Source organism: Furipterus horrens, unplaced genomic scaffold (genome assembly GCF_987537825.1).
Source record: "Furipterus horrens unplaced genomic scaffold, mFurHor1.1.pri manual_scaffold_5, whole genome shotgun sequence".
Lineage (NCBI taxonomy): Eukaryota > Metazoa > Chordata > Mammalia > Chiroptera > Furipteridae > Furipterus > Furipterus horrens.
Window position 1 is genome coordinate 175,018,861 of NW_028327175.1, and position 26,703 is coordinate 175,045,563.

General features: G+C 43.8%; 1 protein-coding gene across 1 annotated transcript in view; it reads right to left on the reverse strand.

The window, feature by feature from the left end:
- The window catches only part of GRID1 (glutamate ionotropic receptor delta type subunit 1), a 777,332-nt gene that overhangs the window by 310,602 nt on the left and 440,027 nt on the right, over nt 1-26,703 (reverse strand). The window contains exon 5 of the mRNA XM_090278321.1: nt 9,555-9,608. Coding sequence (XP_090134447.1) covers nt 9,555-9,608 — 54 coding nt within the window. The remainder of the gene's footprint in view (nt 1-9,554; nt 9,609-26,703) is intronic.

Genomic DNA, 26,703 nt, shown 5'->3' on the forward strand with positions numbered 1-26,703 from the left:
ACAGACTCAACAAAAAATTACTCGACCTAATAAGTGAATTTGGCAATATAGTAGAATACAAAGTCAATATTCAGAAATTAAAGGCATTTCTGTACACCAACAATAAAATATCAGAGATAGAAACTAGAAGAAAAACCCCATTTACCATAGCAACAAGAAAAATAAAGTACTTAGGAATAAACTTAACCAAGGAGGTAAAAGACCTGTACTCATAAAATTACATAACACTGAAGAAAGAAATTAAGGAAGATACAAATAAATGGAAGCATATATCATATTCATGGATGGTAAGAATCAACTTCATCAAAATGTCCATACTATCCAAAGCAGTTTATAGTTTCAATGCAATCCCTATTAAAATACCAATGACATATTTCACAGACCTACAACAAATACTTCAAAAATTTATATGGAACCAAAAAAGGCCCCTAATAATCACAGCAATTTTGGGGAAGAAGAACACAGTAGGAGAAATCAAAATACCTGATAACAAACTATACTACAGGCTACTGTAATCAAAACAGTCTGGTACTGGTATAAGAACAGACATATAGATCAATGGAACAGAATAGAGAGCCCAGAAATAAACTCAGGTCTACATGGTCAGCTAATATTTGACAAAGGGAAAGGAACATAAAATGGAGTGAAAAGAGCCTCTTCAATAAATGGTGTTGGGAGAAACGGACAGGGGCATGCAAAAAAATGAAACTAGACCACCAACTTACACCATACACCAGAATAAACTCAAGATGGATCAAAGACTTAAATGTAAGCCGTGGCACCATAAAAGTCCTAGAGGAAAACATAGGCAGGAAAATTTCAGATATCCCACGTAGCAACATTTTCACTGATATATCTCCTAAGGCAAGGGAAATAAAGGAACGAATAAACAAATGGGACTACATCAAACTAAAGAGTTTCTGTTCAGCAAAAGAAAACATCAGCAAGATGAAAAGGGAACCAACCGTATGGGAAAATATATTTGCCAACGATACCTCAGACAAGGGATTGAGCTCCAAAATACATAAAGAACTTATATGACTCAACACCAAGAAGACAAACAACCCGGTTAAAAAATGGGCAAAGGACCTGAACAAACACTTCTCCAAAGAGGACATACAGAGGATCCATAGACATATGAAAGAATGCTCAACATCACTAGCCATCAGAGAGATGCAATTAAAACTACAATGAGATACCACCTCACACCAGTCAGAATGGCAATCATCAACAAATCAACAAACAACTTGTGCTGGCAAGGATGTGGAGAAAAGGGAACCCTGGGGCACTGCTGGTGGGAATGCAGACTGGCGCAGCCACTACGAAAGACAGTATGAAATTTCCTCAAAAAACTAAAAATGGAACTGCCTTTTGAACCAGCAATTCCATTGCTAGGATTATATCTGAAAAATCTTGAAACACCAATTCAAAAGAACCTATATTCATAGCAGCACTATTTATAATAGCCAAGTGCTGGAAATAACCTAAGTTCCCATTTGTAGATGACTGGAGCAAAGAACTGTGATACATTTACACAATGGAGTACTATGTAGCAGAGAGAAAGAAGGAACTTCTACCATTTGCAACAACATGGATGGAACTAGAAAGAATTATGCTTAGGGGAATAAGCCAGGCAGCAAAAGAAAAATACCTTATGCTATCACCTACTACAGGAGAGTAATGAACAATACAAACAAATGAGCAAAATGGAACCAGAAGGCATAAGCCTATGATCTCATTATGTAAGTGATTTTCTGTACGTATTGGCCTCACTTAATCCTGTCTGCAATGCTGCCTCCTGAGACTCAGTGGTTTAGCTGAACTAAGTGACTGGGTTGGTGAAGAATGGGGTGGTCTGTGGGCTTCATTTTAAAACTGGTTTCTCTTTTCTATCCTAATGGCTTGGCCAGGAAGGGCCCAGAGGTCTGAGAGGGGGAAAACCTAAAATATTCATCTCAGCCCAAAATAAGTATAGTGGGCAAAAGGGTTTTGGACAGTTGTGACGTGCCTTGCGCACCTTCCTCCAAAGAAGCCCTTTTTTTCCCTAATGTGGGACATTGAAAAATTAAAACCTGCCTTTTGTCATCTAGTGGTTATGGATTGAATGATACCTTTTAACTCTGTTGCCAAATCTGTTGCCCCCAGAATACAACAAGGACACCAGCCTGTTAAACTAAGCACGCGGTTGTCCGGCGACAGCCAGCTGACCTGGAGTCTCCAAGATCCTTCCCCATGTGGGAAGGCCACCCACCCCTCCACACCCCCACTCTTATTAGGGATTTCTGGACCCAAGGGTAGGTAGGACGATGACCATGCCCAGCTTGAAGCAACTAGAGGAGCACAAGACCTTTGCCCATTGTCCTTTATAAGATTATAAAGGGTCTTAAGTCTGAGAGGGGGATTGTTATTTTTTATTGTCATTTAAAAATAATTAATTAATTTTTAAAAGAATAATAATAAAAAATTTATGTTAAAAATATATTTATGCCTCATAACAAAGCTTCAAAATATATTAAACAACAACAACTGATAAAACCACAAGGAGAAAGAGGCAAGCTCATAATTAAAATTGCCTATTTTGATACCTGTCTCAATAAATGATAGAACAAGTAGACAAAAAATCACCAAGGAAGGAGAAGATATAAACAACACTATCAACTAAATTGACCTAACTGACTTTTATAGAACAACAACAGATTACACATCCTTTTCAAATGCACATAAAACATTAATCAAGAATAACAATATACCAGACTTCAAATAAGTCTTAGTAAATTTAAAAGGAATCAAGTAATAGAAAATACGCTCTAACTACAATGGAACTAAATTAAAAATCAATAAGAGAAAGATCCCCAAATATTTGGGAACTATATAACACACTTCTAAATGTGCCATGGATCAAAGAAGAAATCAAAAGGTAATATACAAAGTATTCTGAACTGAATAACCATGAAAACACAACATACCAAAATTTGGAAGTTGCCATTAAATCACTTAAGGGGAAGTTTATTGTACAAAAAGCAATAAATAAATGTCTCAATCAATGATCTCAGCCTCCCTTCTAAGGAAGACACAGATACAGATGGCATATAAACACAGGAAAGGATGCTCAGTATTATTTGTTATTAGGAAAATAAAAATTATAGTCATAATGAGGTACCATACACAACACTACAGTGGCTAATACCAAAAACCCAGATCAAACCAAGTACTGAAGAAAATATGGAGCAACTAGAATGCTCACAGAACTTGAAAGTTTCTTAGAAAGTTAAAACATACATCTATCATATGACCCAGCAATTCCACTTGTAAAAATGTACTCCCAAAAATGAAAGCATATGTCCATACAAATACTTGTATGTACATGAATGTAATAGCAGCCTTTTTTGTAATCATCAAAATCTAGAACAACCCAAATACTGATCAATGGTAAATGGATATTGAAATTGTGGTGTATCCATACATTTGAATACTACCATCAATAAATAGAAAGGAACTGTTGCTATACATTGCAATATTCATGAATCTCAAAATAATTATCTGGAGGGAAATAGCCACAGAAAAATAGACAAAAAGAATACATACTGCACGATTCCATTTATATAAAACTCTACAAAAGAAAAATAATCTGTAGTGCCAGAAACAGATTGCCAGGTAGGGCAACATGGTGGGATTGCAAAAGGACATGAAGGCTCTTTGGTTGGTATCTTCCGTGTTTACTACCTTCACCATAGTTATGGTCTCATACGTGTCAGACATAAGTTGTACACTTAAATATGTGCATTTAGTGTATGTGAATTAAACTTGAATAAAGCCATTAATTTTTAAAGTAAAATACAGATAAAGAAAGTGATGCTCAGAAAAAGCACCTGGCTCCATCTAATGTCTGATATATGGCAACACATATTCTTTGTTTTGAGTTCTCAGCTGGGGCTACAGAGGTGGGTTAAGAGATGATGTCTGTCCTCAAGGACTCCTCAGTAGGGCTGGAGAGAGAAACAAGTGACTAGATTAGAAGAAATGTAATTGTTTTTGAGTGCTGCTAATTTAAATTTGCATATGATAAATGAACAGGGACTTAATATCCAAACAGAATTGGAATATTCAAAATTAAAGGAAAAAAATTAAAATTTTCCCTCCTTGAAGAGATTTCCTAAAACTATTTGATTCAGCATTCATCTCATGATCTTTTTATGTTTAGAGAGCTGTACAGTCAGCTCGTGAAATAGCTTCATGTGTCATGTGGAGGAACCTGAAATCTATCCTGTGGGCCCTGACACTCCACCGCCTGTCAACAACCTCTTCCAGCAGAGGTGAGCACGTGACAAGAGAAAAAGCACAGAAGTGTCCTGGAAACACAAATGCATGTGGCAGATGGTGTGCTGTGCCTCATTCTTGGAAAGTACGGCATACACAAGAGACAAAAGGTGCCTGCAGGAGACACCTGTTCCTTGCCATTTAAGTTATCCATGGTCTTTGATCACAGCATCCTTTTCCTACAAAACACTTGTGAATTAGTACATGTGTTTCTGAGCACAATTTGGATACTGCAGTAGGAAGCCTGGCCAGTGCTTCCCCTGTCCACCTCCCTGGATACTCTGCTACCTGACAACGGCATGATCCAGGCCAAAGGGAGCAGCCATGTGCCTCAGAGGAAGTTTGTGCCCCATGGGATTTGGAATGTAGGTGCAGGAAAAGGTGGTACCGCAGAACAAGGGGTGCTGACAGCTGTGTTTCATGGAGTGGGATCTCAGCTTTCTGAACCCGTGAAAGATTGAGATGATTATAAATGCCTCTTCCTCCATGTGTAGGCAATTTGACAAACAGCATCAAGGTGAGGAAGCAACAAGCAGATGCTGTAGCAAGAGCTTTGACACAGCACCTCCTCTGTGGCTGAGCCCCTTGCTCTGAGGACTCTTGGGACCTGATAGAAAGGGGGTCCAGCTCTCATTTACAGGCTTTTCAGGGAGTCAGGCATGTGTATCAGTCCCCAACATAGCAGAGCTGGGGCAAGGAGAGTGAATAACTCTAATGGGGGAAATGTAGGAAGACCTCTGGGCAGAGGTGATGTTAAGCAGACCCTTGCAGGAAAGGTATGTCCTTAATGATCAAGGATTCATGAAGGGCATTCCAGGTGAAAAGGGAAATCCTGGCAAAGGCCCAGAGTCAGGAGAGGAGAATAAATATAGGAAACAGCAAGTCACCCATTGCTTGCAGGGATAATCCATGAGTTAGTGAGCAGAAGGCTGAGAATAAATAAACACGCACAGATGTGGTCGGAATCATCCTGGAGTGGACTTGAGGCAGGTGCATGATGAGGGCTTTTCTCCATTGGCTAGGGAGGCAACCAGGAGGGTGGGACACTGGTCCTGAAATTGGAGCACTGAGTGAGAACCACTTTATGGGTAGACGATGGATTCAGATAGAGATGCACTGAGCTGGAGGTGGTCATAAGGCCTCTAAGCATCTGAGTCAAGAAGGTATCTGGATCTCTATGTCTAAAGCTCAGAAGCAGGGTCTGGAATGGATATAGGATGTGAGGTCATCAACATATGCTGGAAACAGGGCAGGGGTGCTAAGGGCCTGTAGGCTGTGCTTCCTCCCTCCTTAGAACCCACCTCTCCCTGGGCCCCTGCTGAAGCACAGATCACAGCTCAGTGCTTCACTTGCTGAGAAAACCCAAGCACCTCATGGGCTATGTGTGTGCTTCTGCACTGCTTATTAAGCAGTTTAAACCACTTCCATCAAAGTGTAATTTGATCCCATGTTTGGAAGGAGTAGACTCACAATGAGAGCTGTCCAACAACAGAGAGCTTCAAGTCTGCATCGTGGTTGACTCTAAAACAGCGGTTCTCAACCTGTGGGTCGCGACCCCTTTGGGGGTCAAACAACCCTTTCACAGAGGTTACCTAAGACCATCGGAAAACACATATATAATTACATTGTTTTTGTGATTAATCACTTTGCTTTAGTTATGGTTGGGGGTTGCTGGGGGTCACCACAACGTGAGAAATTCTATTAAAGGGTTGCGGCATTAGGAAGGTTGAAACCACTGCTCTAAAAAAAAAGAAAAGAAAAAAAGAAAATCACTGCTCTAGAAGAAGCTGGAAGTTATATACATATTCCATAAAATATTTCATCCAAAAAGTTCCCAAGAGGCCAGAGTATGAGATGCATGTCTCCTGCCAGGATGCAGAGACTCACAGAAGGCCATTCCCCTCTTTGTACAGATTCCACCCAGCCCTGAGCACATCTGTGAATCAGTGGGCCAGAAGGAGGACTGGCTCACCTGGGATCTACTGCAGGCCACCCAGGTGGAAAGGCAGCACTCCCAGCCTAGCTGATAACGAAGTTCCAGAAGCCACCCAGCTCATTCAAAGTCAAAACTGATTGGCCCTGAACTGGCAGCTTCTGATGAATGACCCAGAGTGGTCCCTACCATCCCTGAGACTCTGGTCTGAATTACTGCTTCTGTCTTCTCTAGGAGGCCAACTGGGAAGTGCTTATCAAAGCAATTTGTGCTACTCTGTATACACCAGCCTGACTTCAAGCAAATATTTTAAAAAATCTACACTTTGCATGGAGCATTAGGGATTCTGGCCTCCTTGACTAATGGTTCATTTTGCTTCCCTCAAGTTCTTTTGAATCCTCTACTTTCCTTCAAGCTAACGTGTAACATAATCAATGAAATTATAGTTTATACCCCAAAGCACTTCTGTTTGCCAGTCCCCACAGTGGAGTCCAGAGACATGTAGAAACTATCAGAGAGGCTCACAGACTCACCAGCCTTTGTCCAAATCCAATTTCCCCTTTTCCAAACAAAACAGGTCTGTCATATGCAATACCAATATTCACTAGCGAATGGAAGCATAGTAAGAAAATCACTGCATAAAGAAAGCAAACAGAAACATGTGACATTTAGTGTTTATCTTGCTTCCAGGAAAATACATTAAGCAAGACCAATACAGAGAAAGAAACTGGGGGACAGACCCTGTGAGGACTGAGGCAAGCAGAGGCAGAGGTGGGTACCTACTGCATGTCTCTGGGAGAAGATGTGAGAAGAGGCCCAGACTTCAGCTCCTCTGAGAAACTGAACTTCCTTTAGTTCAGGAAGCAAAAAGATGGGGCCCCAGTGTAGCTGCTGAATCGTGGAGCCACCAAATGCCTGCACGTGACTCTTTTTTTTTTCCCACCTTATTTCATCCTAGCTGGCAACTGTCCTAAGAGTAACAGAACTTTTGTCTTCAATGGGACCATGCTATAACAGGAAGCAGTCATTCTGAATACAGCTGGCTCCTAAGGATAAGTGTAGGTACAATTTAGAGAACACCTCCATCACCAGTCAGAGTCCTCATAGGGGTTGCCACAGTCTATCGGTCAAAGCTTTACAAGAGACCTCCTTGCAAACTTCAAGAATGTTCATGAGCGTCCCTGTCAGTGTGCATACCTGAGCCCTACTGACTGGCCTTACTGAATTAGGCCCTGGCCACCAGTTAAGGATCTTTGCCAGGGCCACATGCATGATGGTGCCACTTGGTGAAGGGCTCTGGAACCAGAAAGTCATCATATAAAATACAAAATACACCACTTAATAGCTATATGACCTTGAACATGTGATTTAACGTCTTAAGCCTCCCTTTTCCCATCTGTAAAACTGCCATCAGGGTTGTTGATAAGGACTAAGGATAGTAACTAATGTAGTAAAGTGCCTGGCATATAATAGACACTCAAGCAATGGTAGCTACTATCCCTTCACTCTCAAGAGGAAGAGTCTCCCCATAGAAAAAGAAACCCAGACGACGGAGGTCCCTTCTGGAGGACACACCCAGTCCAGGGTGTGCTGGCCCAGGGTGCACTGCTGACTGGGGCAGGACTCAGCCATCCTCTAGGGTGAGGCTGTTCCAGTGTGGCTCTGACAGGTGTGCCCTCACCTGCCTCTTCCTGATGTCGTGAAGTAAACCTGGGGTTCTAGTGCCCCAAAATGCCCCAGAGGTGCCTTACACAGGCCACTTTGAAATGAACCCCAGCCCTGAAGAGGTGATCAAGAGGGACAGAGAGAGGGCTCTGGGGGTGAGTTAAAATGTAGGGAAGAGAAAAGGAAGCAGGTTAGAAACATTAAAATGAAGCACTTTTGAAGACTGGCAAACAGAGAAACATTGGCTCTCCAACTTGAAGGAGTCACCAAAAAATAAAGCCAGCAGCAGCTATTTGCCTTAAGGGACACATGGAATACAGCCCTTCTCTGGAACAAAGAAAACTGGACTTTGAAGAGCCTGTAAAGAAGCTGGCAAAACCCAGAGAACCGAAACTTCCTAAGGACCAAAGAGGACTCATGCAGGCTCTTAATAATGGGGAGGCGGCTGTCTCGTCCCTTCTCCTAATTACCAGCACAGCCCTCAGCAGCCCAGGTAAATGGATGGTTACTGCACGTATCTCCAATTGGCCCATGGAGACATGGAGCTAATAAGATATAAATTTATGGAGGAAACCCATGAAAATTAGGCCTTGCAAGCAGCTACTATATGATGTACCTGTGAAATTATTAAAATAAGCCATCAAAACTACTCCAGCCATATTAGCACTGAGCTGAAGAAGAAACACACATCATAAACAAATAAATTAATAGCATAATAAACTTTGCATCTTCTACGATGAGGCCATTAGAAATCAATCAGTTAATGTAGAAGCAGCTGAGGCCAGGACCCTGATGAAAGCAGGCCCCAGAAAACACCTTCTAAAGTCAGTTCTGTTAATAGCTTGCAAGGGTCACCCAGGCTGCCCTGGCCAGTGTTTCCTGAGTGAATGTGGGAGAAGAGGGGATTCTTTGGGACAGCTAGGGCACATGATTACAGGACACACCTGTGCTGTGCCTGAAGCATGGAGGAGGCCAGGTTGTAATTAGTGAGAACTGACCGAGCCACCACGAAACCTTGGTGTTGTCATTCCTCCCAGGGTCAAACCAAGGGGATGGCCAGTCAATGGGCGAGATCCTGGTCCCATGAGCTGCACAGGAGAGATGTACACAGTCACACACCTGTACATTCACATGTGCATGTGCATGTTTGTGCACACAGCCATATACACATTCCTACCTACCTATATGTTCATGCACATAATCTTATGTACATGCACTCACACAGAACTACATAATACATATACCTTCAACCTGCATGAAATGCAGCCTCTGTCTCCTCCCCATTCTTTTGCCCCTTCCTCTCTGCACCCCATTTTCTAAGCTACCCTAATCTCTCCAGCCCCCGACCCTATTGTCTGCCTCCACTCACCCCACACATTATACACCTGATAAAATTTCTCTTTGACTTTATAGACGTCCTTATGGACTCAAGTCTAGATTCTTTCCCTGATTCGCATCTGCTTCAGGTGAGCATCTTGGCAGGTCAAGTCCAACTCTCTGACCTCCTGTTTGGGCACAGTAGAACCCTGGAATCATTCCAGCACCCCACGTCAGAATTGGACCTGAAAAGATCATTCCCAGCTTTCCCAAGGAGCAGGGCTCAGGGAAGGCCACACCCCTTGCCATTCTGAGCTCTTACCTCATTGACAAAGACCCAGTGGCTATCCTTGGAAGCCAGGTTGGTTTCCACAGCCTGCAGAGAGAAAAAGAAATGAACATGAACAGAAGCAAGCCAGAAGTTGGCAGACGCACAAGATGATTGTTGAGACAGGGTTTTGATAAACACTGTTCTTAGAAAATGTTTTCATCACAAAACATGCTGTCCCCCTGGGGCCAGCTTGGGCTGCCTGAGCTACAAGACAAGTCATTTGAACACAGACATCTGAATCCAGCCATTCTCCAGAGCTCTCATGCGCCAGCCCTGAGCAAGCTTAGAAGTTCCAGTTCCTGTGGGCATCACAGGGCCCTGGGCCAGGCACCTCTCTTCTGCCAGAGAATGCCTGCAAACTCCTGTCTGAAGGGGCTCTGAGGGGATGTGTCATCATTGCTCGAGGCAAGAGGATCAGAAATATGGAAGAAGGGCTTATGGCGGCTTGTTCAGCCTTCTGAATGACACGCAGGAAGACAGCAGCTCACAGCTTAACTCTGAGCTGCCTTCAATTCTTTAGGACCCAGAGAACTGGCTCTTTCTATCCCGGGCAGTAATCCTACCCCTATCATTCTCTCTCATAGCACATTGTTCTATTTTTTCTGGTACCTGCCATTTCTGTGCTTGAATAGTTATCCGTTTATTTATTTCTTACTGTCTATCTCTTCCACCAGGTAGCGGGTCTCTATGAGGTGAGGGGCCACATCTGTTTTGGTCACAGTTATGTCCCAGAAACTTACACCATAACTAGCACAGAGTAGGTATTCAATAAATGTCATCGAATGTGTGAATGAAGTATTGCAGGGCAAGACGCACAGGACCCAGCAACTTATATTATTTCTCAGATATTTTAATGGGTACCTTTTTGAAAGAAGTAGAAAGAGCTGATAGTTTTCAAGCATGTGCTATAAAAATACTCACATATTGCATGTACAAAGTACTTGCTTAGCTCCAAGTACTGTACCAAGCAATCTATGAACCTGGCAAAGAGCTATCAGATCATAGCCCGCTTTCATTTTTATCTTTTTCTTTTTTTTGTACTTTTGTAATGTAATTTTTATTACTTTTTATTTGAAAAAATACAGAAAAATAAGAATGTTCAATATCATCTAACCCTGCCCCATTTTTAAAATGTGATAAGTTGTAAAAATGCCCCATTATCCCTCCAAATTCACCCCATCCAGAAATAGTCATATCTGCAAGTAATAACTACATACACATACCAGACAGATTTTTTATTAAAACAGGATCATGAAATACATATCAGGATATAGCTATTATGTTTGACTTATCAGTGTTATCAAGAATAGTTTTCCTCATTATTCCATAGAAATCTGACTCATCCTTTCTAATGGATGAGGAATAGAGGGGTAAGGATACTGCCTCCTCAGTGACCGGCCATATGTGGGACCTAGGTCACAGCACTGTTATTACACAGGGTTCTTTTAGAACCTCACTTGCATATGCAATGGACAAGTTCATTGGCCAACACAATAAGCATGTGGAAATAGAGCCTGGGGAGTGCCCAGGGCAGCTCTAGCATTCCGCATCTTGACACAGACCACCAAGGGTTGGCCCAGGGCCTTTCCTGGGCCATATCAGGGTGAAGATCACAGACTCCTTCTCCAGACTGTGAATAAGAGGATGCCAGCCCCGGGGAAGGGAAGTGGAGACAGGAGTCTGGGCTAGCCTGGGCACCTCATGGGGCAATGTCCCAAAGACATCTGCCCCATTCTACAAATCAGTAAGCCAGGCCCTCTCCACAGAAGCTAGGAGGACTTCAGATCCTTAGAAGGGGTGAAGAAGAGAAAGCACCTCAGGGTAGAGTCATGGCCACTCAGCCCACAGCCTCTCTCCTCTCAACACACAGACCTACATGAGTATCTTCAGAAGATCAGAGGCCCAGGCAGGGCGTGGCAGAGGGAGACATGGACTCACAGCACTGAGAACACTCCATAGCATACTGCTGGGCTCTGGTCTGCCCCATTCCCAACCCTTCAGCACCTCCTTAACCCTTTGAATGACAACATCACTGTGAGCAACGCTGACAGATTTTCCCAAAAGTGCCAGCATTGCTCCCAGTGACTCTTTTTCGATGGCTATAAATGTAAATAACAATGGAATAATTTGTATTTTATGTTTTGTTCTCTTTTTTTGTACCTCAGGTTATATATTGATATAACTTTTTCTCATGTTGATCCAAATTTCGAATTACGCATGGCACTCAAAGGATTAATGCTCATGTGGAGGACATCTGTCACACACCCACCAAATCTGCACATGACACAGAGCTGTGAGGAAGCCATACACTCAGAAAGCCAGAACACTGAACTGAATCTGAAAAGAGATGTGGTTTAACAAGGCTGATCTCAATGTCCTAAACTTGTTTTCAGGAGCAGAAGGGTAAATAGGGAGATGATCCCTGAAAGCAATAGTGTGAATAAAGATCCTTGAAACGCAAGAAGCTACAGGTCCATTCTGCTCCTTGAGGAGCTAACTACTGGGCTTGAAGGAGGACACTGCAGAATGGAATTGATCATGGGGTGGAACAGTGTAAACCAACAGCCAGTTCAAGTGACCAGGAATGCTTAGAGGTCAGTTCAGTATAAGTTTCTTTAAACACTTAAAGAACTGTCATGTGCAAGAGAGATTGGAATTACTCTGCAGCCTTTGAAGTTGATCTAGGATGAAGACCTCCAGTAATCAGGAAGGCAGATATCAGCTGAATGTAAGAGAGACCTTTCTGACTTTCCAAGTCACTCAAGATGGCATGGGCTGACTCGGGAGTAGCAAAGCATCATGGGGAGTGCCTAAGTGGAAGGTGAACAGCAGTGCTGAAAGGTTATAAGTATCAGCATAGAGGCTGATCATGGGTAAGGGCTAAGGCTACATCATGCACTGACATTCTGCAGCAGTGGTTTACCTGTCTGGCTGCATGTATGTTGCTCTGCAAACCTGGTCGGAAGCTTCCTGGGCATAATCTGAAATCAGCCTCTGTATGCAGAGGGCAGGAAGAGACTGGAGAAAAGGGAAGATGACTCCAGATTGGTAGATGGCAGGTTTGATTAGCAAGGGAAATTTACAAGGCTTGTATTAGGCGGCTGCAGGACAGTTTTCTGCAACTGCCCTCTAGAATCTTGAAAGTGTATTTAGAGGCCTTAACTGGATTTTTATGCACATAGGGGGCCTTAACTTGGTTCAGTCACATATCCAGTCCGGACAGTCTCATTGCCACATTGCTCTCTCAAAGCTGTGTCCTTGGACAGCTTCTAGCACTGGGAAGGCAAGCAGAATGTACATTCCAAGCACCAGGGAGGGATTGGGAAGCCTGGGTTTAGCTCACAGTTCAAACCAGGGGTTACATCTTCTGGATGACCTTCCCTCACAATCTAAGGGCTTCTTAGGGATATTTTGTAAATGTGGACCCCTGAGCCCCACTCCTAGAAATCCTAAATTCACTGAGAATGGTGATCCTATGATATTTCAGAGCCCCAACCATCTCTCATGACTTTCAGCACTGGGAGCCCTGCTCCAGAATGCATAGGGAATCTGAAGATTTGGGTGCACCTGTGCAGCTGAGAGAGGTCCTCTGCATGTCCCCACAGGAACCAGCAGCACAGAGACCTGACTCAGTTGTAGGCACTTCCCAGGCAGCAGGTGGCAGCTCTGGCTACTCCAAGGAATCTTCCCACCTGGTCTCAGACTCATGCACAGAGAATATTGATGAAGAGAATGGATCAGAAAACCCCACAGGACAACTGGCCAACTTTTCTGTCCTACTTTCTCTCACCAATTAAGCATCAACTAATTTGTTCATCCACTTTTCCCCATATGGAGATAAACAGCACTTGGCTGCAGCCTTTTCCAGAGGGTGCAACTCACACAGAAGCTGAGATGAATGGTGAGAAGGAGAAACTACTACAGATTTAGCAGGAGCTCCCCTCACTTCCCTCCTCATTACCCGAGAGCTGCCAGCTCTGTAGGAAGAACCCAATGGGCAGTGTCCTCTCCAGGACAAAATTCCCCTTGGAAATGCTGTTCTTTCCCTCTTTCTTCCCAGCCATGAGGCAAGTGGAGGCCAACACTTCCCTTTCATCTCAGAGCGAACAATGTAAGGAGGAGGCAGGCAGGCAGACCGCATCAAATCTCAGTCTGGCTATTGCTTAGCTAAGTGTTCCTGGATGAGCTATTCCACCTTTCTCAGTGGCAGTTTCTTGCCTAAAAGGCAGTCCAATGCCAATAGTTCTATCACTGCTCTGCCCTTGTCCCTCAATTCCCACTGAGCACACCGGCTTCTGTGTGTGCTCATCCCAACAGCAGACACCCATGGTTCAGGCTGCCAGAGCCTACGTGGCACTCATGGTGCCTGGAAAGCGACAGCCCTAACCAAGCACTGAGGGTGTCAAACATACAAATCCTGGCTGTCCTGTTCCTGAAAGGGACTGCTCTGTGCAAACTTAGCTGTTTCCAGAATCCATCTGTAGGTCAAGTCAAAACTGCTTCCTTGACCTTGCACTCTCCCTGTCTTCCTTCATGTCCATGTTGCATGTCCTCACCCACTTCTGTCTTTCTTTAATCCTGTGGGTAACTTCTTAATAAATCCTTGCCTCAAAATCTGCTTCTGCAACCCAACCTGAGACAAATACCTCCCATCTTGGAGTTATTGTGAGAACTAAATGAAATTACATGGAAAGCTTCCAATACAAATAGAAGCTCACAACAGATGAAGGGTTAACGTGAAGGTCCTCCCCGTTTCTTCCAATCACATCTCCGACCTGGCTGGCATTTGACGGTCTCTTTCGAATGTATAGAAGTGCATAATCTCTCACGTTCCCTCCTTCATTCAACAGACAGGGCCCACCACACATCAGCAACTGTCCTAACTCTCTTGGATACAGGTATGAGCCAGGAGCCATGTCCCTGCCAGCATGGAGCCAACAATGACAAGAGGACTGACAGTAAACATCCATGGCAAGTGTGGTGAGCACTGCCTCTTCCATGAGTCCATGCAGCAAAATACAAGGCCTCCCCTCATCTCTGCCACATGTGGCTCTATAACTGACAACTGTGTAATTGGCAGCGTCTGCAAAAAACATTGTGCTAACCAAACAATAAAGAGCAGCCCCTTTGTTTCATGGGTGGGGTGAGAAGGGAGTGGAGCCATCCTTGTGGTCAAGGTGGACTACCAGTCACTGTCTTCAGCAAGTCGGAAGGCCAGCTTCTATCATTGGGCTTGTCTCTTGGAGCTGGGCACCATGGCTATGGGACACCCTCAAAATAATGCAGTGGTAGGCAATAGAGGCCTGAACAACTGCAGAAACTCCCAAAAGATCATGCTGACTCATATCTCAGCCCCTTCTGAATATGAGACCCACAATTCTTAAGAAGTATGTAACCCATGGAAAGAGCTGGGACGTGGACACAGGCAGCCAGTGGGGAGGGACATCACTTGCAGAGACAGAGCTTGATGTCAATACATGTCTTGACACCCACATGCCACCCTCTTGAGAGAAAGTGTGCTATCATGTGTAAAACCCTGTTAAAGGAAGCAGAGAGTTGTCCTTCCTATACTTGGGGAAGGGAATGTGTCCCCTGTCTGTGAATAGCAACCCTTGTATGAACTTCAGGGGGCATTTTCCCATGGCCAATGGCATCAACAAAGTGGAGTATTAAGTGATGCAGGACTCCAACATGCCATCCTATAGGCACATTGGTGGCCAGGGGATATTTGGATCCTGTCCTGGCCACCCAGTCACCCTGATCCCACAGTTTCCATAGGGAAGTAGATGCAGACCAACCCCAGCTCCAGGCTCCCAAACGCTCTGGACAGAAAGCAGACCTTTGCACTCACAGAATGGTACACATGGACCAGCTCTCCTGGATAGGACCATGGAGTGCTGGCAATGGCCCCTTGATCACATGGAGGGGAGGAGCAGTTCTAATACCCAAACATCTAAATAAAGGCAAAGAAGATGTATTTCTGAGGGACTAGAGGAAGCCCCTGGTACCCTTCCTCTGTGTTCTCAACCTTTCGCCTGGACCAAGTCTGCGTCATTTCCAAAGGTGACGGGTGCCTGCTTTCATCAAATACCCAGCCAGATACTTCAGTGCAGCATCTTTTGCACCTCACAACCCACCCAGCCCACTTCACTCGCAGCGCCCCAACAAGCCCAGCATCAATCTCATGCCCATCTCACAGACAGGGAACTGAGACCCAGATCTAAACTTGGATTTGAACTCAGGTCCATCTGTGTCCAAAGCCTGTGTTCTTTTCCCTCAGCCATACTGATGCCCAAAAGCATAAACAACTGTCAGCACAAGCATTCAAGCCTTTTGTGCTCGGCCTGGGAACAAAATGATCTTTATCTCATAACTGAGAAAACACCATTATGAGCAGCATTGCCTTCCTTCTCCAGGTTGTTATTCTCATAAGCCTGAGACCATTATTCCACTTGCATTTCTTAAGTATGTTATGAGCCCATTTCACTTTGTCTTGGCCTAAAGGAATAGTAAATGGAGTAGGAAAACAACCTCCACATGGAAGCCTTCCAGCCACACTGCTGAGGATTTATTTTACAAAGAGCAAAGTTTGTAATCTCTTAAAGTATAAAGGTTAAGTCATTTTCCAAAGTCACACTGTTTATGTCAGAGGGAAGTGGATCTATAATCAGATCTGCTCTTGGAATCATTGGTCTGGCTAGCTGACTCACTATTTCTTATCTTTTATTTAGTGTGTGTATCTATACATGGGTTATTAATTGAATTTCATTGATTTTCTTAATTTTCTATTCATATCTGTGTATTTTTAAAGGGGCATTTATTTTTTTAATTATGTTTTATTGATTATGCTATTATAGTTGTCCTGATTTTTCTACCTTTGCCCCACTCCTTCAGGCAATCCCCACACCATTGTTCATGTCCATGGGTCATGAACAATAAGTTCTTTGGCTGCTTCATTTCCTATGCTGTACTTTACATCCCCATGGCTATTCTGTAACCACCTATTTGTACTTCTTAATCCCCTCACCTCTTCACCCATTCCCCCACAGCCCTCTCCCATCCAGCAACCATCGAACACTCTCCCTATCCATGATTCTGCCTCTGTTCTTCTTGTTTGCTAAGTTTGTTTTTTAGGCTCAATTGCTTATAGATATGTATTTATTGCCATCTTATTGTTCATAGTCTGCCCTGGCTGGTTTAGCTCAGTGGATTGAGCGTCGGCCTGCGAGCTAAGTGTCGCTGGTTCGATCTTCCAGTCAGGGTACATCAGAGAAGGAAAACTCTGACTCCAAAAAACCTCCGCTGCCTTGCGGCATACCTCTTCTGGGGAAAGGCTAAGGGAGTAAACCCCGACAGAAAATCCGGAGCCGGAGTCCCTAAGGCGGTTTGACGTTGTAGTCAACACCGGCAACTCCTGCGGCGCACCTGAACCCAAGCTGTATCGACTCCGTCTTTCCCTTGGACCCTTCAGCTGCGAAGAGAGGGGGGGTCTGCTGCATGGGCAACAGCAGACCCTCCATATCACCCTGCCCAGGCTCTGTAGCTTCAGCTCCACTGGAGAGGACACTCCAGCGTCATCACAAGATGTCGATTCAACACGGGAGGAGACAGATGCCGTGTCACTCCCGAGTCGGACTGCACAGCCATTCTCGGCGGTGCAGATAGACACTTAAGAAGCTACACCATCGTCTCTCGAGACGGACGGCTGCCGACGACGACGACGACGACGAAATGCCACCCATTATTTATGTATGTGTTAATTGTTGGCCACTTATCTAGGCACGCCCCTCCTAACAGTGGGAGCCTGAGATAACGGAAAGCTTATCGACAATTAGCATCTTTTTAAAACCCCAACTCTAACACTTCAGAACTCTCCTCCCCAACCCCCCCAAAATGCCGCCCCCCCATGGTGGAGCCCAGGTTCTGGCATTTTCCCAAGGACAGATATGCAGCTAAGTTTAAAGACCCACTGCTGCCTTTGCAACAACATGCTATTCAGGAACAATGGCCTCTGTGCACTGTCACCCCTCTGAAGCATGAGGGAGTGTGATGCCCCACCCTCTACTGGCAGGGAAGGGGAGGAACTGGCTGCAAGGCTGTAGTTGATTTGAGGAGCCCATTCACAAGGAAATAAGAAAAGCAACCACCATGGGCCCTGAGTTTTAGAAGATCTGCCAGAACCACCAGGAAACTGTGGTTATCCATGAACTGTCTCTGGCCACCAGTCCTGGTCCCAGGGCCTGCCTTCCTGGAAAAAGAACCCAAGATTCTATCCAAGCTCATTCTGTTTACCCCAGCCTTATCTCCAGAACCTCTCGAGGCCTTGCTTTCACAGGAAAACTGCCTTAAAATTCTCCCCAATTCTGTGGCTCCTACTTGTGGGGCCATCATACTACTAGGTCCCATTGGAGAATCTTGGACTCTATGAGGATCTCTTTTCCAGATTCTTCTCCCAGGCCCTCCCCAGGAGACAGCCTCTCCTAACCAAATATGGGTTATCTGTTCCCACTTCAACTATTGCTCTGCTGCAGCTTCCTTGAAGCCCAGGGCCCCTGTCCTTGGGGGAGCAGGAAACGCAGGCATTCTGAGCACATCCATCTGTGGGGAGGTGGAGCTGGGAGTTCATCTGCTTGAAGATGATGGAGACAAGACAATCCTTCCCAGCTACACAAGGTCACCTGGGGAAGGTGTGGCAGAATTAATCCTGTATAGCTTCCAAAGCCGTCTCTGGGGAATGCAAAGAAGGCTCTTTCGTTGAGGAAGATCTGACCATGCCGCCTGGGAGTCCAGGGAAGGCACTGGCAAAAAACTGCTGGAGGTGAGGGGGTCCAGGCTGGTGCAATCATTGGCACTGAACATGTCTGACCCCAGACCCTGAGCTAAGAAAGCCCTCTGTACATGATACTTCACTGAGTTCTCACAACAGCCACAGATCTGAGTCCTACAGTTGGAGAAACTTGCCCAAAGTCACCCAGGGGGTAAGTTGTAACCAGGCAGCACAATGCAGCCTTTCAGATGCAAAGCCCATGCACCTACTAGTGCTTCACGCCAACATGGAGCTGAGAGAAGACACTCCGCATTTTGGGTAAATAGTTAATGCAAAAAAACAAGGGCTGAGCTGGAAATCAATTTAGACAGTGGTGAGGCCTGGACAGTGGACCTGGGGAGCCCCAGGTGCTTCTGAAAGTCAGGTTCTGTATTCCAGAGTTTCCTGTAACCCACAAACCCCTAGAACTCTTGGGTCAGTTGATCCTCCGGTTGCTGAAGGATTTCTGTACATGGAGAGCAGCCTCCAGACCTTCCCTAAGAGTAAGCCCCTCGAGGGCTAAGGCCTGGTCTAGTTATCACACAGACCCTTGCCCAACACAGAGCCAGGCAGAGAGTGAACTTCAAAAGATGTCTATGGAATGAACAAGTGGGTGGATTAACAGTTCTGCATTTTCCTGATTCTGAGTATGAAATAGGAAGGCCCTTGCAGTGAAAAGGGATATTGACATACAAGCAGATTTGCTCTGCACAGTACCATATTTACAGAAACCCATGTATATGGGGCCTGTGTCCTGTCTTTGTGCAGCTCCGATATGCACTTGATTTTCAGTTAACACTGTGCTAGGCAAAGTACTGCCTGTATTTGAAAATAGCACTCTTTTTCTACACATCTGAGAGAACTTGAGAATGAAGCAAAGTGAACTTGAAAGGTGGATAAATGCAAGATATTGTGACCTTTTGTGAGTTGATGAAAACAGGATCAAATTTCAGAGCTTTTCAATCAGAATGTAGTAATTGTTTTTCCATTTGTGCTGAGTGCTGAACCTCCTGACACAAGTTCCCATATATCCTGCTTAACAAAAATGGAAGTTCTGGATTAGTGTGGTCGGTCAATGGCATTTTAAAAATTATTATCATAACCGGAGAGAGAGAGTTCGTCATTAGATTTTTTTGACACTGGCTTTGACCTAAGAAAAACTATTATGTTGCTATTGAAAAAAGAAGGGATAATTAATTAAATGCATGTAAAAATCTGACAGATCTGAAAAATTTCTATTCGATCATTAGAACTCCCTGGCCTTAGTCCTACTATTTACTAAATTTAAGATAAACAGCTCTTCCAAACCGCCTTCTCACTTGTGCAGAGGGCAGAAGTTTCCGCTCACAGCCTCTAGGGAATGAAGATTCATTACACATCATTTGTAGATCCTTCAGATGAAATAGAAACAGGTTCCAGAGCTGTGCAGGAAGTGCAATTTACTATAATAAAAAGTTAGAATATGCTACATGTGGACAATTTATGAAGAAACGTTAATATCAGCAGAAAAATGAAATGGAGTCTGCTCGCAGGCACGATCTATTTAATGAGATCAACTCAGAGAAGTGCAGCCAGGCAGTGCCAGTAATATCAACTGACAGATACTTGGATTTTAACCAATGGTCCATAATTTCCCTGCCACCTGGAGGGCACAGAGGCCAAATAAGTCTCTGCATGTTCTCACTCTTATAGACACCTAGGCCATGTCCTGACAGAAGGCCATAGAAGCCAGCTTCTCTATCCCATCTTGTCTCATGCAGAAGAAAAGCATTCCTGGCCCTTGGCCCCATGGATGCTACCACACAATCCCTTTGAGGATCGAGATGTATAATAGAACAAATCACTTCTGAGCTTATTTACACCCCGCTATGGTTTGGCAAGAGCAGCCGCCAAGCTCTGCAGTGGGCTGTGAACAATCTCATGACACGGTCCTCCAGAGGGCAGAGGATGCAGCTCTTGGATGACAGGTGGCTGTGCTGAGCCATTTCTCATATACTCTGCTGTTGAGCTCCAGCTTCAAGTGATTTTCAGATACAAGCAAAGCAAAATCCAAAACTGATTAAAATGTTTTCTTATCCCTCCCATCAGTATTTTTACATATATACTGGAGCTTGAGAAGGACCTGCCTGCATCCAAAGACTGGCTCTGGGGATCCACAGCATCAGATGCTGCTGAAAGAGGGGCAGAAAATCCCTCCCACACTTCTGGGTCACATAAGTGCCACAGGCCTGCCTCCATGTGTGGCTGTTAGCCCCAGAGATCCAGATCCACAGTGGGACGCCCCCTGGGAGAACTACACTGCCTAGGCTGCTCAATTAAAGCAGCAGCATTCAAGGTTAACATTGTGACCCCCTTGAATCATCAGAACCAGGAAAGCCGCTTCTGTACATGGATCTAATTCCTTTCTTCAACCTAAATTGTTTTTAAAAGATAGGAGCATTTGAGTTCTTTTTAAGGCAATAAAGTTGAAAGAAGCAATTCTTTACCTAGCTGATAAGAGCTGCTAGGTATAATTTGTATTTTTTTATGAGTCTGACTCTTTAGAAAATGGAATGGAAAGAAAAAAAATCTTCTTTTCTGGAGACAAGAGCTAGAGGAGTTTCCTGGCTCAAGAATTGTCAGGAAAGGAGTCTCTGATTTGTGATGTGGGAAAGCAGCAAAGTGTCCTGCACTGGAGGACAGGGGTGCAGAGGGGGTGATACACAGCTACACACCTGGGTGCGCAGCTAGGACTCTGGCCCCACTGAAAATGACCAAGAGAGGCCATAACTGGAACTCTGAGGTCTTGGACAATAAGTAGGAAAAATGTTGAAAACTCAGTGAAAAGAAAAGAGGAAGAAAGAAACTACTTTCTTTAGAATCCACAGTATGAATTGCCTTATAGCCTTTAAGATGGCTTCTCCCGAACTGCAAAGCCTCTTTGTAGTTGGGGCACAGACCTGAGCATGGCCAGCAGCTGAGTTTTTGCCCAAAGCCCTCTGGGCCAAACAGTAAAGCCATGTCACCCCAAACTCAGCTGCTGGGAGGGGAAGAAGCAGAAGCCTAATACTCATGTGCTTTGTGCTCAGGGGCGTGGCTCACCTGCCCACTCTCCATCCCCAATGGCCTGCCCCCACCTGTGGTAGGCCTAGAAAGGCCCTGCCCATGGATAGTATTGCTGGGTAAGAAACCTGTGAACACAGGACTTCCAGGCCCAGTACCTGAGGTGAAAACAGCAGTAAGACAACTTACCACCAACCATGTCCTATAACCTGCTTTGCCATCTGTCCCATCAGGGGGAGGCTCACTGGGGGTCTCAGGCCCTCCCATGCATCCACTCAACATAGACTTGATGCTTCTTGACTCTGTTCTCTCTAGCACTGGGTTGGCTGTAGCCCAGGGGTAGGGCAAGTTCCCATTAGTGCCAGGACGACTGTACAAAGCCCAGGGAAAGGCCCACTAGGACAAATATTTGGGCTGGAAAAAGACCCAGCCCCATATGCCATCTGAGGAATTTATAACATCTAGAAAAAAAAGTAGAGGATGAAGGAGGCCCAAGGGAGAATGACAGACTTCTCTGATTCATCTACTTTGAAAATTAATGGGATTAAAAGTCAAAGAAATAGGTGTCATGATCATGAAAAGCCATGAGCCGGTGGGATGGAGACAAAAGCAGGAATCACCCACTCATTTGAAAAGTATGTCTTGGGTTCCTACAAGGTGCCAGTGTTGTGCACAAAGCAGGACTTGGAGATAAGGCAATCTTGGGCCCTGTTTTTAAGTAAATCCAGCCTACTGTGATAGACAGACGCACACACACAGAGAATTCTACTGGGTAAAGGGAGAAAGTACAGTGATCATCATGTGCTTAGCAAATCAGGAACCAGGCACTAACTATTCTGGAGAGTGGAAGTCCCCATATTGAGGATGGCTAGTAGAGGGACAATAGGGTCTTCCAGTCTAATGAAACAGCACATGTAAGCTTGAAGGTAAGAAAGGGCATTAGGCTGGGGAATGGTGGATGAGTGACAGCCTGTGAATAAGGATTTGGTTCTATTAGATAAGACAAAAATAGTTATAACCAAAATTAACAATAAAGATTTCTTACTGTCATACAAAATGGATGAAGTATAGCACAGAAAATATAATTTGTGTACAGAACCCTGTATCTGTTTCTGTGATTCTTATTAATCAATGTTTCTCTATGATTCTCAGTTAAAACTTCATTTTCTTCCCTGAGTATACTGAGTGAATATACCCAAATGTCTTGCTCCCTATCCTGTCATGACAGGTCACTGTTATATCCAAACAGTCAGACCAGACAGTTTTGGAACCTCTTCCTGCCTTGCAAGTTAAGATGGAAAGTGCATGGTCATATCTGATTCCAGAGAGACTAGGCTAGCCAGGTGGAGCAGCCCATGAGACCACACACACACATCCTTTCCAGCAGATTCTCTCACTGTGCCCACTGGTGTTGAAGTAGCAGACGTGCCATTGGCTAGCCCAGTTAAAATGTGCATAGGAAGCATCCCCACTGTTAGTCATGCTGAGGCTCAAAGTCAAGGGTAGGAGGATCAGTAGCATGAGGCAGGGGTTATAACCTGAAATACCACCAGGTCCACAGAGCAGAGCCTTCTGCTGAGCAATGGAGCCTGGCTTTTACCTGGCAAATCAGAAGCTCCAGATTGTGTTCTATGGAATAGAAGAGGCTTGGGAGTTGCTAACAGTTCTTCTGTTAAAAAATAAAAAAAGAACTACACTCAAAAAGTGTGAGATATAATGCATTTTAATCCTACCCTGAAGAATCACAAAGGACACTAACAGAAATGTCCTCAGGATGTTATAGGCTGCATGGTGGCCCCTTCAAATTCATAAGTTGAAGTCCCAACCCTCAATACCTCATAACATGACTGTATTTAGAGATAAGGTTTCTAAAGAGGTGTTAAGTCAAAATGAGGCCATTAAAGTAGGCTTACTCCAATGTGACTATTGTTCCAAGAGCAAGAAACACTAGGGAATAGGGAAGTATGTTCACAGAGAAAGAAAATGCCATGTAAGGACACACAGAGACAACACCAACTATAAGCCAAGGAGAAAAGCTTCAAAAAATAAAAATCCAAACCAACCCTGCCAATACCTTGACCTTGAATTTCTAACCTCCAGAACTATGAAACAATAAATTTCTATTGTTTCACACAACCAATCTATGGAAGCTGTAGTACACTAATACAGGAAATGCTAAAAGTTCTCCTGTTTAAAAAAAAGGGGGGAGAGAGAGCAAGAGTGAGCCCTGGCTGATGTGGCTCAATTGGTAGAGCATTATCCCATAAACCAAAGATCATGGGTTCAATTCTCAGTCAGGGCACATGCCTACCTTGTGGGTTCAGTCCCAGTTAGGGTATGTACGAGAAACAAGAGGCAACTGATGGATATTTCTCCCTCACATCAATATTTCTCTCCCTCTCTCTCTTCTGCCCTTCCCCTTTCTCTAAATAAATAAATAAATAAGTAATCAATCATCATGTCCTCAGGTGAAAATAATTTTAAAAAAAAAGAATCTACGGTCATAAGGTTTGAGATATACTGCATTTACATCCCTACCTTGAAGAATCACAAAACATACTGACAGAAAAGTCCTCATATCACAGAAAATTGTTTAATTTGGCTAAATCCAGTGTTTACCAAATTTATCTCCCCAGCCTGTTCTTTGTTCAAGGAACATATTAATATTTTACAGGACCCTAAGTTTACAACACAACAGGGTTGGCTGAATGGCACTTCAGGCCTCAGTGGTCCAGGACAGGAAGTTCGGATGGGAAGTATATGGTCAGATCTGGAATTCATATAGGTCTGACTGGCCACAGGGAGGAGAATTTCACAAATATGAGTTTAGGGTACCAATTAGAAAGCACTTACAATGGTTCAGAAAATAGTGATGAGGTCCAGAGACGAGTGAAGTCTCTAGACTGGAGAGGAGGTAAAGGAGTTTGAAATATTTAGAAGAAAAACATTGACAGGATATGCTCATCAGTGAAAACTAAGTGAGCTGTGAAGATAAAGGAATCTGACATGACTCCTACATGCAATTACACAATGACAGAAGGCGTGTCAGGCTAAATGAGGAAGATGATGAATTCCAGTGTAACCTCCTATGCAGCAGGAAGTTGGAGGAAAAAGTCTTCAAAGTTTAGGAGAGAGGAGTAATCATGGGAAAAAATCAGGATAAAGCAAGTATTTAGCTCAGGCAACAGGTGAAGGTGTGCACACAGCACAAGGCAGATTCCACAGCATCAACTTAGCCTAGAGGGCCCATCTTCCAGCATAAGAAGTGGCAATAGCTGGCTTCATCTACAAATACATGCAGGTAGGACCAGTGACCTGGGAATCCTGGGAGCTAGGCAGGATGGCAGGACAAGAACTTCTCCACCCTTACCTTTGGACCACTATTGCTTCTACTGGTGCAGACCAATCTGCCACACCCCAAGGGCAGCAGAGCGCACGTCCAGCTGTCTCATTTTCAATACCCAAGGACATATTTTTTAAAATTATTAGTTGCATTAATGTGAATGTACATACACACACACACACACACACAATCACACATACACCTCTACCTTTCTTCTATACTCTGTACTGATTCAGAGGCTTCAAAGCCTAATTGGAAGACTTCACATTATCCTTGCAAATTTCATGTGTTGGAATCTGCCCACTTCACCATCCAAATTCTTCAGACCACTTTGGAACCTCTTCCTGCCTGGCAACATTATCCTCTTCTCTTCAGATCTACTGAAGGTGAAGGTGGGAATTTTACCAGCCTAGCCGCATGTTGATTAGCCAAGGGAAATGCTATATATGAACGAGACCTAAGTCCTAGTTGTTGCTTTTCCTCTATCTCATTTCACTTCTCTAGGTTTCACTGTCTTCATCTGAAAAGTCTGAGAGATAGACAAGACTAATGCTTGGGTCTCGATATATCCTAAGATTCTAAGGACAGATTCCTTATGGTTAAGGGAACCCACTGGCTTGGGAAAGAGAGAAAGGGTGTTCCACATGGGAGTAAGAAACAGTTCTAGGATTTTGGCCACCCCAAATTAGAAAATCCTTGATTTCTGGAGATACCTATTGTGTGTGTATTGGCCAGATACAAGAAAGGAAAATGTCCCTCTCTCCAAAGGCACAGGCCAGTACAGGACCTAGCCTGGCACAGTAGATTCCCTGACTCTTGAGAGATCGAGCCAAACATCTAATTTTGAAGTCAATTCCAGTGATAAGGGAATTATGTAAGATACTAGCTAATGATAATGTCTTTTCCAGACTGTGGCTAAGAATAACCTTGACCATGTCCCCACCATCCAGCCTCCCACACATTTCCAGTCCTGGTTCTCCAGCCTTCTACCCACCTCTGTGAGTTGCCCAATATTAATTAAATAGGTTTCTTCTATTTCTTATTAATTATGTTTTAAAACTTTTTATAAACAATAGAAAAAATAATATTTGTTTTTAAAATCTGAATATCAAACACTGGCAAGACCAATGTAATGAATAAGAACAATCACTTTTTTAAAAAATTTTTTAACAAGGTTACTTTATTTTTATTTTGTTATTTTTATTTATTTATTTATTTTTTTCATTTATCTGTTTTTAGAGAGAGGGGAAAGGAGAAAGAGAGGGAGAGAAACATCAATGTGTGGTTGCCTCTCACATGCCCCCAACTGGGGACCTGGCGTGCAACCTAGTAATGTGCCCTGACTGGGAATCAAACCAGTGACACTTGGTTCACAGGCTGATGCTCAATCCACTGAGCCACAGCAGCCAGGACAACAATCACTTTTTTTAAAAGGAGAATAAACAAAGTAATTTCAAAGCACAACTGACAATCATACACCATTGTTTACAAACCTATTATTTCATACTAAATCATAGTTTAAAAATCAAGTGGTATTAAAAACCCTCTGTTGACAAAAGGCATTCCCTGGTCCTAGTCCTGCCCTTCAGAGGCAAACACTTATAACTCTTATGGCTATTTCTTTGATTTTCGCTTCCATTTCTTAATCGTATGTTCACACTGCTCCATTTGATTGATCAATTTTAGACACTAGCATTACCAATTATCTTTCTGAGGATTTAAATCTCTTATACAACCCCTAAACCTTTCATTTCCCTTCCCAATATTCCCAACCTAGTTGTATTACAATTTTTTAATTATATCCTAAGTGTTGATTTTACTATGAAAATACTATACCCTATTCAGCCAAGTAGTGGACAATGATTATATTACTTCCTTGCTCATATAAATTTTGTGTTTCTTGTTTAAAAGATTTGCCTTGATTTGTATGTATTTATACCAGTTCCATA